General features: G+C 38.6%; 1 protein-coding gene across 10 annotated transcripts in view; it reads right to left on the reverse strand.

Moving 5' to 3' along the window:
* The window catches only part of LOC129169112 (neural cell adhesion molecule 1-like), a 282,683-nt gene that overhangs the window by 57,936 nt on the left and 210,722 nt on the right, over positions 1–14,025 (reverse strand). For 5 of the 10 annotated variants that reach the window (XM_054755176.1, XM_054755177.1, XM_054755180.1 and 2 more), the window contains exons 8-12: positions 11,395–11,537; positions 9,082–9,111; positions 3,056–3,206; positions 342–526; positions 173–269 (exon numbers count right to left, since the gene is read on the reverse strand). In XM_054755176.1, coding sequence (XP_054611151.1) covers positions 173–269; positions 342–526; positions 3,056–3,206; positions 9,082–9,111; positions 11,395–11,537 — 606 coding nt within the window. The remainder of the gene's footprint in view (positions 1–172; positions 270–341; positions 527–3,055; positions 3,207–9,081; positions 9,112–11,394; positions 11,538–14,025) is intronic. The other 5 variants (XM_054755178.1, XM_054755179.1, XM_054755181.1 and 2 more) reach the window with 1 other exon arrangement.

The following is a 14,025-nucleotide window of genomic DNA, read 5'->3' on the forward strand; positions in this document are numbered from 1 at the left end:
AAAACCATCTTATCCTAAATTTAGATCTATTGTATGTGATACTGTATACTCACAGCAAAAACACAAATCATTATTTTTTTGTAATCATTCTAGATATTTTTAGGCAGTAAATGGATTTTAAAAATGTTCTCTCAGGTGTGAAAAAAAAACAAAAACAACAACAACAAAAAACCTGCTTGGATGAGGAGGAACTCCTTGTACTCAGTACCCATCACATTGGTTGCCGTGCAGTTGTAGCTTCCAAAGTCACTCTGAGATTCAGGAGAAACCTGAAAAAAACAGACAAAGTAGCTGCTAAAGAACAACAAAAACATCTGTTCCGTTTAAGACTGGCATTATACCTCCAGGTAGCTGACGCTTGGTGTGTTGTAGATCTTCACGTTGGTGGTGTTGGTGGTGGGCAGCTGAAGGCCATCACGGAACCAAGTCATGGAAGCCTCCGGGTGGGCTTCCACCACACAGCTGATGTTGGCCGGGTTCCCTTCCCACGTGTACGTTGTCACCGAGCCCAGAATCTTTGGAGCATCTGCAACAATTACGCCAGTTAGCAGAGAAGCTCAAAGAAGAAAACTCTTCAAACTAATGTCCTCAAAGCAAATATTAAGCTCCAATCCATCACGTCTTTGTGTGAAAAATCCACAGGCTGAGTGCAGTTGCGTTAGCTAAATGTGACCATGCTGAGTCTGCTACTGCATTTTCTTCTTTCTCCAAAGACATCCAGCAGTGTTTGTTATGCTTATCATTGTGAAGGTTCATTTAGGAAATCCTCCATGAATTAATGTTCATTAATGCACAGTCGAAGGCAGGCAAATGTCTCTGTGTTCCTCCAGTTCTTTCCCAAATGACGACAACGAGCCCGTAATGCCAGCGAGAAAACGTTTTTGACATGCCAGTCAGCTACGAGGTGAGCTGAAGTTTAAATAAAAAAGGCCAGCAGGTTTGAGCGCTCCTCCTGACCGAAAAGAAATGCTCTGTTGATCTTGCTGAGACGTTGCGAGTCTTATTGATTTGCCTGCCAACAGTGAGCAAACAACAATGGATAAGAAAAAGGCCAGAAAAGTTGTCTGGATGCTGTCAAACTCTATTTGAGGTAGCTTGACGCCAAAGACTCCAGATTGATGAGGATTCACAGTTGGGGAATTTCCTGGATGAACCCTGCCTGTCCATGGGTTTTTGTGATAAAACCATGTTAGGTATGTTTGACATATGTTGGATTCCAGCTTCCTCCCAGCCTCTGGAATCAGACACCAATTGGGATCTTGCATTGGCAAAGACTGATTGCCAAATCTAAAGAATGTCAATAGAGTTGTTGTTGAAGGCTGAAAAGGAACATGGTATTGATCTAATATTGATCTGCTTTCTGGGGTGAGTGTTATATTTTATGCCATCCAAAACCAGTAGGGTCATTGCTTTGATAGTGACCAATAATCCCTCAAGTTTCCAGGAGATTGTTGAGGATCATCACTTACAGTCATGGAAAAATGATTAGACCACCCTTGTTTCTTCAGTTTCTTGTTCATTTTAATGCCTGATACAACTAAAGGTACCCTTGTTTAGACAAATACAGCAATGACAACAAAAATAGCTCATAAGAGTTAATTTTTTTGGCAGTACAATGCCATAGCTATTTGTGTAAGAACTTAAGTGATTTTAGTTATTTTCAAGAAAACCATGGAAGTTGCTAGATATCAGCTCTTAAACTAAACACTTAATGTTATTTTTGTCCAAACAGATGTACCATTAGTTGTACGGGGCATTAAAATGGATCAATAAAAAGAAAGAAGGGTGGTCTAATAATTTTTTCCATGACGTAATTGCTCATGTAATTGCTGAAAACAGAACAAGGTACTGACCTAAACCTTTCAACTTTAGAGCGACCTTGTTCAATTTGGGTCACATTTCATTCAAAATCAGTAGGGGTCTCTCTGAAATTTTACAGAAGATTGGTTACATCCTCCGACTGACAGGTAGCAAGAAGTTTTTGGAATATTGGCTTTGAATTTTGAATGACTAGTAGTTGCTGACAAAGTATGACCGTAAGCTATTATTTGATGTCAACTATCTGGGGTCATCTTGTGTTGTATAGTAATCCAAATCAACAGGATTATTGCTTTGATGTTGGAGAATAATCCCTGAACAAAAATCCCTTAAATCCTTGACTCTTTTGGAAAAAACTGATTGTGGATTCTGAATGGTAGACTGATGCCACAGAACAAGGTACTGCTCTGATGTAAACCTTCAACTTATCTTGCTCGGCCAATAGTTAGCTAATGTTTGGCCTCAGCTACCTGGGGACTTGTGCTGGATAGAGATCAAAATCAATAGGGTGCTTGCTTTGATGTGGAAAAACTATTCCTGGAATCTTTAGGAAAATCAGTTGAGGATTTTGTTTGGTATGTTGCTAACAAAAAGCAACATGGGAGCACATTTACACCTCAGGTATTTTGGCTATCTTGTGTTGAGTAATACCAAAATGAAAAGGGTTCTTGCTTTGACCGTCACCAATAATCTGTAAAAGTTTCAGGAAGATTGGTCTAAATGCTAAACCTCTAAAAACAGAGCAAGGTACTGTTTTAAACGCTGCAGTTTAACTTTGTCGGCCCATAGTTAACCTATCTTTGACCTCAGCTACCTGGGAAGATCTTGTGTTGGATGGAGAGCAAAATCAATAGGGTGCCTGCTTTGATGTTACCAATAATCCTTGAAAGTTTCCAGGAGGTTGGTTGAGGATTGTGACTGCTATACTGCTGAAAACAGAATTAGGTACTGATCCATATTTTAGCTTGGTTTTCTCGATCATTTTGTGTCACATTTAATGCAAACTCAACAGGGACCTTCCTCAATGATGTTGGAATTACCCTAAACTCCTGAAAGCAACAGACAGCAAACATTAATTGGCATAGAAATAATCCTTGAATGTGTTAGGAGGATCTGTTGAAGACTGTGACTGGTAGTTGCCTTGGCTAACTTGTATCCGCATTCTAGGGCTCTTGCGTAGGAAAAAAGACAACACATCTTGATAGAATGACCAGGGTGGAAGCCTGGGAGCACTTACAGCGGACCTCCAGGTATACGGGCTGGTTGTCCTGACCGATGGAGTTGCTGGCGGTGCACAGGTACTGTCCTGCATATGTGAACTGAACGTTCTTCAATAGGAGGGAGGAAACCCTGGCGTGGCTGCGGACCACGATGTTTCTGTCATGGCTCTGTGAGGGACAGGAGACAGAAAGGATTGTGAATGTGACTCATGGCAATTAGTCGACATTTACATCAATACAATGCTGTAAGCAATTCCCTGACAGGAGAGACTAACTTTTGGTGTAGTCTGTCAGAAGGACAATGACAAATTAGTTGCAGTGAATTATAATTTTGATTCATCTTCCTTTTCAAATTGTTGGTTGGCAGGCTACTTCCTGCGCCATGGTGGATGTTTTTATCAATGAACGGAAGGTAGGATCTTCAATTTGCAAGAAAAATCCTCAATCTGTATAAATATGTAACAAACAAACCGCCTACTAAACATACAAATTAACAGGCTAGCAAACTAACAGCACAAACAAAAAAGGACTGCCAGCTAGCTAACAATCTAGTTAGACAAACAAAGATGCAAGGTCATTAAAAAAACCAAACTTTGTGAATAACCAGGCTTGCTACTTAACTAACTAAGAGGGATAGCTAACAACTAACAAGCCAACTAATTAACTAACAAAAGAAACAGGATTGCTAACAACTAACAAACAGATTAACCATTTAACAAACTAAACAAACAGGATAGCTATGCAAGTAAGCCAACAGGTTAGCTATTTGACAAAATAACAAAACAAACAGGATAGCCAACAGATAACAAAACAGGCTAGCTAATTAAAGAACAAAACAAACAGAATAGCTATCTAGTTTCCAGTGAACTAATTCAACAAATAGGCTAGCTGTTTAACAAACTAAGCAAACAAGATAGCTAAATAATGACGCAAACAGGCTAACAGAGCTAAAAAAAACAACAACAACAAAAAAAACAATCACTAATTACCTACTAATGACACAAACAACGAGACCTGTTAACTAGCTAGCCAACTAACACAACAATCGCTGAACAATCCTAAGATTTTCCTGGAAATTAAGTAGTTAAATCCAGGCTAACTAGTCAAGCTACATGCTCAATAAGGTGTTGTTTTTCAATCGGATGCAAACAGATCTCTGAAATGAAATATAACTGACCCAAAATGTTGATTTTTTTTTTTTTTTTTTAATAACATCTGACAACATCATCACGACTGACGCATGATTGAATTTTGCCAAAAAAATTAGACATAAGCTTTCTGTATTTCCTTCAGTCACACTGAAGATGTTGGAGGTCTAAAAAGGGAGTATGAATAATGAAGAAGCTTCATGTTGCAGGCTGACTTAAAAAAAAAAAATGCTTCTCCTCCCTCTGGGCGACAAAGCTCACGCTATCGGCACTTATACGTCTTCACTCTTATTGCCATGTTTTTCTATTAATATTCACTCGGCACGTATGCGTCATCAATAATTGATAGGTCGATGTCAAGTGTTAGACGAACACGTGGCGAGAATTAATGGAAAGCAACACACGAATGATACGCGATTTCTTCATTAACGCAAATGAATCTCTTTAATTAGACAAGGCGGATTTGCAAGTACATGAATGCTAATGTGACGGAGTAATTAAAAGTGTAGGAGTGATTTTTACACCGCCTCTCTTGTTGAAGGCAGAATTTTTGCTAGTGCTCGAAACAAGAGCTTCTGTCCAATGATAACCACGTACGTCACATTTGCGTAGTTCGTATTTAAGAAATACACCACAAACATCTGTTATAAGACTGCATTACGACATTTCTTCACAGTCACATTGTATGTTTTCTTCTAATGTACGTTTCGCAGACATTTAGTTTATGAGGATATAAGTGGCTTTCGTATATACCTGTTACTATGAACTGCGGATACAGTAGATGTACGGTACGTGTTTCCAGCTGCCATTGGAGATACTTGGTTTGGTTTATTTATTTATTTCGAACATGCATATGTCCGAAAAGGAGTAGGAAGAAGCAGAGCTTATTTAATCCTATCCCCTTTTTGTAGCACATCAATTGCTAATACATACATGTGTGTACATACACATACAAACACGCACATACATACTTGTTTAAAATGATGTCTAAAAACAGGGTTTTATTGGTTATTTTAGTTTGTAATTATGTCAAAATCGTTCTCAACGGACAAACATAACTCCCGGACAAATAATTCCAAATATGATATAGGAAAATTTTAAACTTCAAAGAGAGGAGATGATTTGTGCAGTTTACACATACAGATCTGTGACACGTCCTGATTCCCTGAGTCGTAATGACTAGGAATGAGCCGGACACACAAGGTCCGTGTCGCGACACGGACATCCATGTGCCCATCTCGTGTCGTAATTGGGAGCTACGTTTAATCACATGTGAACTTACAGGAACATAAGAGAATGGGCACAACTAAAACAGTCTATATACAATTTTCAAAGTGTTTTTTTAAGTACAGTATATTGTCTTTCCAGTTTTGTGTGATTTAAGAATAGCAACCAAAAAAAATGTGTATGCAGCTCACAGGTCAGTGGTACTATTTGATCTGTCTTTAGAACAGGCTGGCAAGCGACTCATGTGGTCCTTAGGGGGCACCTGGTACCCGCGGGCACCATGTTGGTGGCCCAATTTAGAGCACACATACACGCATAATGTTGTTGAGTGATGTTCAGAGTGTCCGTGAATGCATCCCGCGGTCTGCCTAGTGACAACGATGAAGTGTCGTTGCAATGACGAATGGACTAGAGACGTTTATTTAGTTTGTTTAGATTTGGAAATACATATATGGTGTTTGAATTGCACTGCTGTTGATGTGTTCAGGTCAGAATAAAGCTATAAAGGAGCGACAGACTCTGTGGGGAGCCACACTGTGCTGTTGTCTGCCGTCATAACAGAGAGCAGTGGCTTGCCATGATGAGTCTGCGTTAAATACGCTAAAAAAATGAATGTAATTAATGAAATAAATTAGTTACCTGCGTTAACACGTTATTTTTGAGAGCCCTACTAAAAACGAATAAGTCTTACAGATTACTTAGACACATACACAGTACACATAGCTGAATAATAAACAATAAATATAGCAACTTCGGATCAATCTACTGTATGTAATTTTCAGACTTAAAATAATGTACAGATTTAAGCCCCACCCATTTCCACGCCCACGTCCGGTCTATGCCCAGCCCATTCCGAGTACAGATAAGGATACAGATAATTTAGATGGGTGAAGAGATAGAGATACAGATACAGATACAGATAGTGGTGTACTCGCTCATCCATAGTAATGACCACATTTAAGTGCTCTCTGCAACTGCTGGGTGACACTTTTGGGGCTTTACGACGACACTTGTTGGCGTGCTTTGATCAGTGATGCAGAGCTACATTCAGATAAGCGAGTAGAACTGGGAGCGCTAGCAGCAGCGGCAAAAGCTCAGGCGGATCAATGCCCACAAAATCGATACTTGCGCTCGAATCAATACTTGGTACAACTAACGATCCGGCCAGATTACATTTCTCATAATTACTGCTGAGCGGCAATAATGGCTACGCATTCTAAAACACGGGTGCTGTGCGAAAAGAAGCTAAAAACATTTAACCCACAAATGCTAATCAAATAATAATAAACATGCATTAAATTGTTCAACTTAGTATGGCACTCGAAGGACTTCATAGTAGCAAAATGGACCCTGATTGGAAAATGTTCTGACACATGGTCATTATAGATTATTCGATAGGGTTCCAACTCAAACTCCAACTCCAAGCACCAGAACTACCCTGGACAGACATCAACACACAGTTCCAAGAAAAGAGAACAGACTGTAAAGGTCAAACCATATCTTTCTATTTCTATAAGCACTCATCAACTCTTGACCACAGGGAAAGGGTTATACTTCTACATCCAGTGCACTAGCTAGGACTCTAGGTCTAAAAATACAACCAAAAACAGATACTGACATGAATCACGCAGACTAAAAAAATATATATTTTCAGGGAAAATGTACAAACAATAAATATGCTACGTTGAAATCTCAGCCTTTGGTGTCAGTGTTGCCAACTTGGTGATTTTGTCTTTAGATCTGGCGACATTCCAAACCCTCTTGACGACATATTTTCTCAAAAGTGACTAACAACAAATCGAACGTCTTTTTCTGGCGTCGTCTGGAAGTTTTCTGGTATTTTAAGTTTGAAAGGCGCTGGCCGAGATAAAATATTAAGTTACTTTATTCTGCTGAAATCATGACCAATTTTAAATGAACAGACCAAGAATCAAGTTTATTTGTAGTTGTAAGTGTAATTAGGGTGTTTTTACTCACTTCTTCGTCTCTCCTACGAGATGATGCTTTTTTCCTACAGCATTTTACAACATCATATGCAAATGATATGCAAATCAGTTGATGACATCATCTAGCTACTTCAAGCAACTTCTCGGACAGCCAATAGCTACGTTTCTTACTGAAAAGTTGGCAACAGTGTTTGGTGTTCTCATGAGAAATTAGTAAAAGAACAGTGGTACAAGACCGATGTAAATAGCGTGAATCTTTTGTTGAAACCACAAATTACAATATTTCGTGGTTGATGCAAAACAATTTTAAAGATGGCAGATTTAGTTTTGATAGCTGTTTGATGGTTAGTTAGTTAGTTAGTTACTCAGCAGAATTACACAAATATGGCAAAAATAGTTTTCCATAACACTGATTTTGTGAATTTGGAAGCTACACAATGTTGGTTAATACCACCAAGTTTAAATATGACGTCAACATCAGTGGCCGACAACTACGAATGACAAATGATCCCAGCAAAATAAACACACGCAAACTTTTCAACTAAAATAGTATTTGCAGACACCTTGCATTTGGAATTCGGAATGAAAATAACACAATGTCGTGGCTAAAACAAGGTGTCTTATGATCTGAGTTTTCTACCAATTAGTGTTAAACAACGCACAGTGCTGAACGCCGGACAACTTCTGAATCGAGCATATACAGTGGAACCTCGGTTAGCGTCTGCCCCGGTTAATGTGTTTTTCTGTTAACGTTGAAAATGTATGCCACAATTTTGCCTCGGTTTGCGTGCATTCTCCAGTTAGCATACTATATTGGGTGTCTCGTTGTGTTGTTAATACACTGTGTGTTTATCTGTATTCTTAATGTTTTTTTTTTTTATCACAAAATGTCCTTCCTTGTTAGCATCGTATTAGCTGGCTAAACAAAACGGCAACCAGAACAGAAATCAACCCGTCTATGACGTCATCAGCAGTTGACTAAAAAATGTTAACACAAAACCCACTTTTATAGTTTTACAATTATAGTTTTATCTGCATAAAACAGTTGCAAATGCCTATCAATGACAAATGAAAAGGATAAATGAACATTTAAGGTTACTTTTACCTTCATTGAAGACGTGACTGTTCCCAAAGTCACGATGTGGCAGCAAAATCAACCACCACCACCTTCCTGTTTTCAGTCACGTCAAGAATCACATCATCAATGAAGGTCCTTTATCCCTTTCATTCATCGTTTATATGCATTTCAAATTGTTTTATGCATGTCAAACTATAATTTTAAAACTACAAAAATGTGATATGTGTTAATATTTTGGTCTTTCTGCAACAAATTCATTGGATATACGTTATTTCTTATGGGGAAAATGTATGCGGTTAACGTTTCGGTTAGAGTCGGACCTCCTGGAACAAATTAATAACGCTAACCAAGGTTGCACTGAACGGTAAAACGCTCGACAAGTTAATCGTCAACATCCACATCCAACATCAACATTCATTTCCAAGATGGTATGTACCACCAGAATTAAGCATGGTATAGTGAGTGATGCGTCTCTAAATATGTTCTGGAACTAAACTGATTAAATGCAGTGTAGTATGTGACTAATGCCTGAACACAGTTAATGACCGGCTAATAGAAGTAGTGGGTTAAGTGGCAACACTTTGGGGGTGGGGGTGGTAAGTCTGGGCAAGAGCTCCTACGGCTACGTTTTTTAGTAGCCATACCTCATATTTGTCTGGTCGCGTCCACGAATCCTGGAGAGGGAAAAAAAACACAAAACAACGACACTGTGGAACATGTGGAAAGGAGTCACATGGGGGAGAGGGGAAAGAGATTTAAGGGCAAATGCCGTGGGCATTTTTTAACAATAGGTGAAAAATATTATGTGATATTATAGATTTTTTGTGTAAAAATGTATGCATTATGTCACAGTCCATATATCAGTGGAGCAAAATAATGGAACATCACAAGAAATGAATAGGACATTGTCGAAAATGTTGAGTGTAATATTCCATTTGTACACAAACTGATTTTTTTCTGTAAAAATGGTAAATGGACTTTCACTTGGATAGCACTTTTCTACCTTTACACTTTAACGTAATGATGACGTAGCATCAGGAGCAACTGGGGGTTGAGTGTCTTGCCCAAGGATACTTTGACATGGTCACAGGTGGATGGAGGATTGAACCAGCAACCTTCAGGTTGAGAGACGACCACTCGACCACATGAGCCATGCCACCTTCAGGTGGCAATGCAAGATTTTTGTCACAATTTAACATCAAACCAAATGTTTTCAAATACAGTCGTCCCTCCCTCCATAGCGGTTCGAACATTGCTCCCTCACTCTGTCTCGGTTTTCCAAAAATTAATTAATTAAAAAAAATTGCTGTTTTGTGTTTGACTCTGACCTATTATAGTTCAAAAAATGCATTTTTAATAAAATGTTACATTTACTTGACCTAACTTAAGCATTTCCAAGCATAAAAATGTTCTAAATTAACTAAAATACACAGTTTAAGGCAATACAAGACATTGATGAACTGAAGTCCACACTGGCCACTACGTGTCACTAGGAACATGGACCAGACTTGATCAGACAGCAAGCTTTTATTATTTTACAATTATTTATCTCACAGCAGGCACAATAATAGCAAAATAATAATAGTCATGATCATAATGATAACGTGGGCTACTGTTGTGGCCGTACTCCAGCTAAAACTCAACTCTGAATCCCTGACGTCACTTCCTGTTCACACGTCAGGAAGACATTTTTTGAAACACATACAAGCACAAGCTGTATATTTTCTCTGATTCTATCTACTATATCGGGTAATATAAGTGGTAGAGGTGACTATAAGGGTGTTATTTTATGTCTAGAGGGCTCTAATAATGATAAAAATTGTATTTACAAAGTCATAAACAGGTTTTCTATAACTACGAAAATATTTCATGAACTAATATTTAATCGTACTTCACAGGAATTCACTTATCACAGTCGAGTCTGGAGTCAATTAGCCGCGATGAACGAGGGATTATTGTAACCAAAAAAAATTACAAATACATTTCTACCAATGACAAGGCCTTATTTTCTTTGACCAACATTTACAATTTCTACAAACAATTTCTAGAAATCCTGCAATGCTAGTGAGAATAAGAGGCTTAGAAAATGAATGGATGGAATTTATAGAAATTGTACCCCTGAAATTGAACCCCTCGCCTTCCGCAGCTTCACTCTATCACGGTTTAAAAGAAATATAAAACAGTCACATTAATGCTTGTTTGCAATCAAATCGTTTTTGTCTCACTTTACCAATATCACATTTTTATGCGATATCGGGCCGATATTATCCCTAATATATAGTATATATACCAGGAGTGTAAAGGTGACTAAGCTTAACAAAGTTACATTAGATACCTCAAATGTTTATTTGCACAATTTAACGTGTTTGAAAACAAGAAGGAGAAGCAGAAGCCGAGTTTAATGGTTCGTGTGTTGGCTCGGCTTTGTATAAATTTAGTGGAAAAACTGGAAGCTGTTTTGTTTGGGGTGACAATAAAGGGTCATTGCACATCATGGCGACTCTGAATGTGACTAAAACAAAGTGAGTTGACGCCAACTTTCTGCGATGTTACCAGACACCTTCCGACAGCAACTCCGGAGTATCCATAAGGTTGGTATAGGACCGAGGGGGGCTGAGCTCTGACAGGTGGAGAAAACACTAGAAGATTGTGGGCGACAGCTCAGTTCCGACTCCAAGGCCAATTCAGTGAGTCGCTGCTGTCAAGGCGCTTTTCTGCATGAATGTTTCCCCTGATTGTGGATGATAAATGACACCGCTAATGCCATAAACCGGGGACACCAAGCGGAGCTCGCAGGAGTGTGCACTCGTGGAAAAAATGTCAGTTAGATTACTCTCAGAAATGGCCCTGACACAAATGATTTTTTTTTTTTTCCTGGCTCTCTGCCTCAGCATATGATCATATGTTAATCCGCACACTCGCCAGACTGTATGGTCCACCTTGACCTCCATCATTACCTGCTCTCCTTCAGTGAACATCCTGTTCTCAAAGCTCCAGGAGATGGAGGGCGTGGGGTCACCTGAGGCCTCGCAGGTCAGCGTGACTTCGTCGTCAAACTCGGACGCCGTCTGGTTGCTCAGGTAGGTAATCTTAGCTTGAACTGAAAGACAGAAAAACAATAAAGATGTTTTCTTTTCTTCCCGTTCTTGTTATTGTCACACTCATTGCTAATCAGCTCATGGGGACAGCGACTAGATAAATGTGCAATTATTGGAAGTCTTTTTAGGAGCATCTAATTGCTCTCCACCAGCTTCCTGAGCTCGAATCTAACAGTGAATCAGAGTGAGCATGTTAAAGAAATGTTGGCTTGCAGCCACAGGAAACTGTTATTGGGAAGAAACCGCTGGAGTGATGACAAAAAAAAAAAACACTATCAAGTGGGTCCGTAAAGAAAATTGTTCTAAATGGATCCTCTTTATTGTTTCTTACGCTTTACGGCACATATTAACACTAATAACGATAATTAAGTGGTATGTAATATATATATATATAATGGCTGTCAATCGATTAAAATATTTAATCACAATTAATCACATTTTGTATATAGTAAACTTAAAATTAGGGCCGTGAATTGATTAAAATATTTAAATCAATCAATCACATTGTGGCAATAGTTAACTCATAATTAATCACAATCACAGATAGAAATAAGTTTTTATCTGTAATAAGCAGGGATGTAAATCTCTTTGTGGTTAACGATTTGATACGCAATTACGATAACTACATCAAATTTTATGTAAAGGCATATAAATTTTGGAACTATGGGCCATTATTTTATTACAAAAATAATGTACAGTTAGAAATCTCTTAGTTTTTGCATATTTAATGTGAGTGGCGTTTTGTCCCACTTTGATTTGCGGTCCTTGAACGCACCTTCTAACTTTGCCCCACGTTGTACAGATAAACTTCTATACTGTATTTTTCCCCTTTTCCTTTCACTTCATATTTGATCCCAAATGCTAATACTATGTGGGAATGCATAAGGTAATGTGCATCATTTTTGGGTACACAACCTCTCTGAAAAACAAGTCCAGGCTCGTACTGGTGGACGGTGGGTCTGTATGCATTTTGTGTTTTAAATTTGATGTTGTTCCTGTCATACTTATGTACAAAATACATAATAAAAAAGATAAATTGGAGCACTATAATGTACGTATGTTTTACTGATGTGTCGATGACTAGCTAGTGCTCTGCTAATGCTAGATAAGGCTAGTGCTGCTATCTCATCAGCAATGGTCACACTGACATAAGCCAACAAATAGCTGTCCTTGGCTTTGTCAACCATTGACTAGCAGCTTGTACCCAAATGTTAAAGTTCAAAGCAAAAAATCAGCCGAGAGACGGCTTGCATCTAAAATAAACTCTTGTTAGTTAGGACACTCGTATGACAAGGTACCTCTGGATAAATGACACAAAAAAATACCGGCAGTGGTTCAGTACCTTCTTGCTTCTCTCTGCCAAGTCGATGTAGTCCGTGACAATTCCAATCACAGCAACAGTAGATACAAATAACTTTGGTCTGCCAGGGCTTTGAAGGTACATTTACCAATCAAAATACCCTTTTCTTTTACCATTTCTGCTCAACATTTGCTCCCGCTTGTGGCTCCACAGCCACCGCTACTTCCTCAAACTACGGCGTGGGAAAAGGACGTGTGCATGCTAATCGCACCTCAAATAATATAGTGCATGTAATTGATCGTGGCGGTGCGCCACTACAAAATAAAAGCTTCCACACCTTAAAAATTAGTATTTTTTAAACTTGAAAACAATTTTAAGTAATATATTGTATGATTGTAAATATGCTACATAGATACATATATAGCTTACGTATTATTTACGCACATACTGGCCACAATTACTTTGAAAACAATTTAAAATAACATAAAAATGTTTCACTGCATTTTATTTTGATAAGCATGCACCATGTCTGCCTTGCTGGCACACATCTTGTGTTGACTTTCACTTTGTTTCGTACTATCGGGAGAATGAACATTAGCCCGTAAAATGTGTAATCAATTGATGACAGCTTGTCACATGCTAAGCCCACCTATGCCAGCCTGTGTGATCGCTCACGTTTCAATATTATTCCACTTTCTGGTATTTTTGGTTACATGCCTGGCTGGTGGCATCTAGCTGCTACAAGTGCTACAAGTGGCTATTACGTTTATGGGATACATCAATCATCAATTATCATCAATACTTTTTTAAAGTGCCACTTGACAATCTTGCTCTCTTGTAATCATTATAATACTTATGGCTTGTCTTCAAAACACTACATGTGTGTCGAAGTTGTGCACCTGAAACACATTAAAAGTGACACTATCACAGGGGTCTCCAACAGGTAGCTCCTAGGATTGCAGTAGCTCACCACCTGATGTTGAGTAGTTCACCAAAGAATATTTGCGTCACCTCTAAGTATTTTTATAAGTGTTCTATTCCAACATTGACACCTGTAGTTAATGACAACTGAACACACTGAGTGGAGACGTGCTTAATAAATAAAGTGCAATTTAAATGTTGCCACCGCTATCAGCAACTATGCCATTAAATTAACAGTTTTGCAATGTCCTCAGTTCATGTTCGGCTAG

Source organism: Dunckerocampus dactyliophorus, chromosome 16, assembly GCF_027744805.1.
Source record: "Dunckerocampus dactyliophorus isolate RoL2022-P2 chromosome 16, RoL_Ddac_1.1, whole genome shotgun sequence".
NCBI lineage: Eukaryota > Metazoa > Chordata > Actinopteri > Syngnathiformes > Syngnathidae > Dunckerocampus > Dunckerocampus dactyliophorus.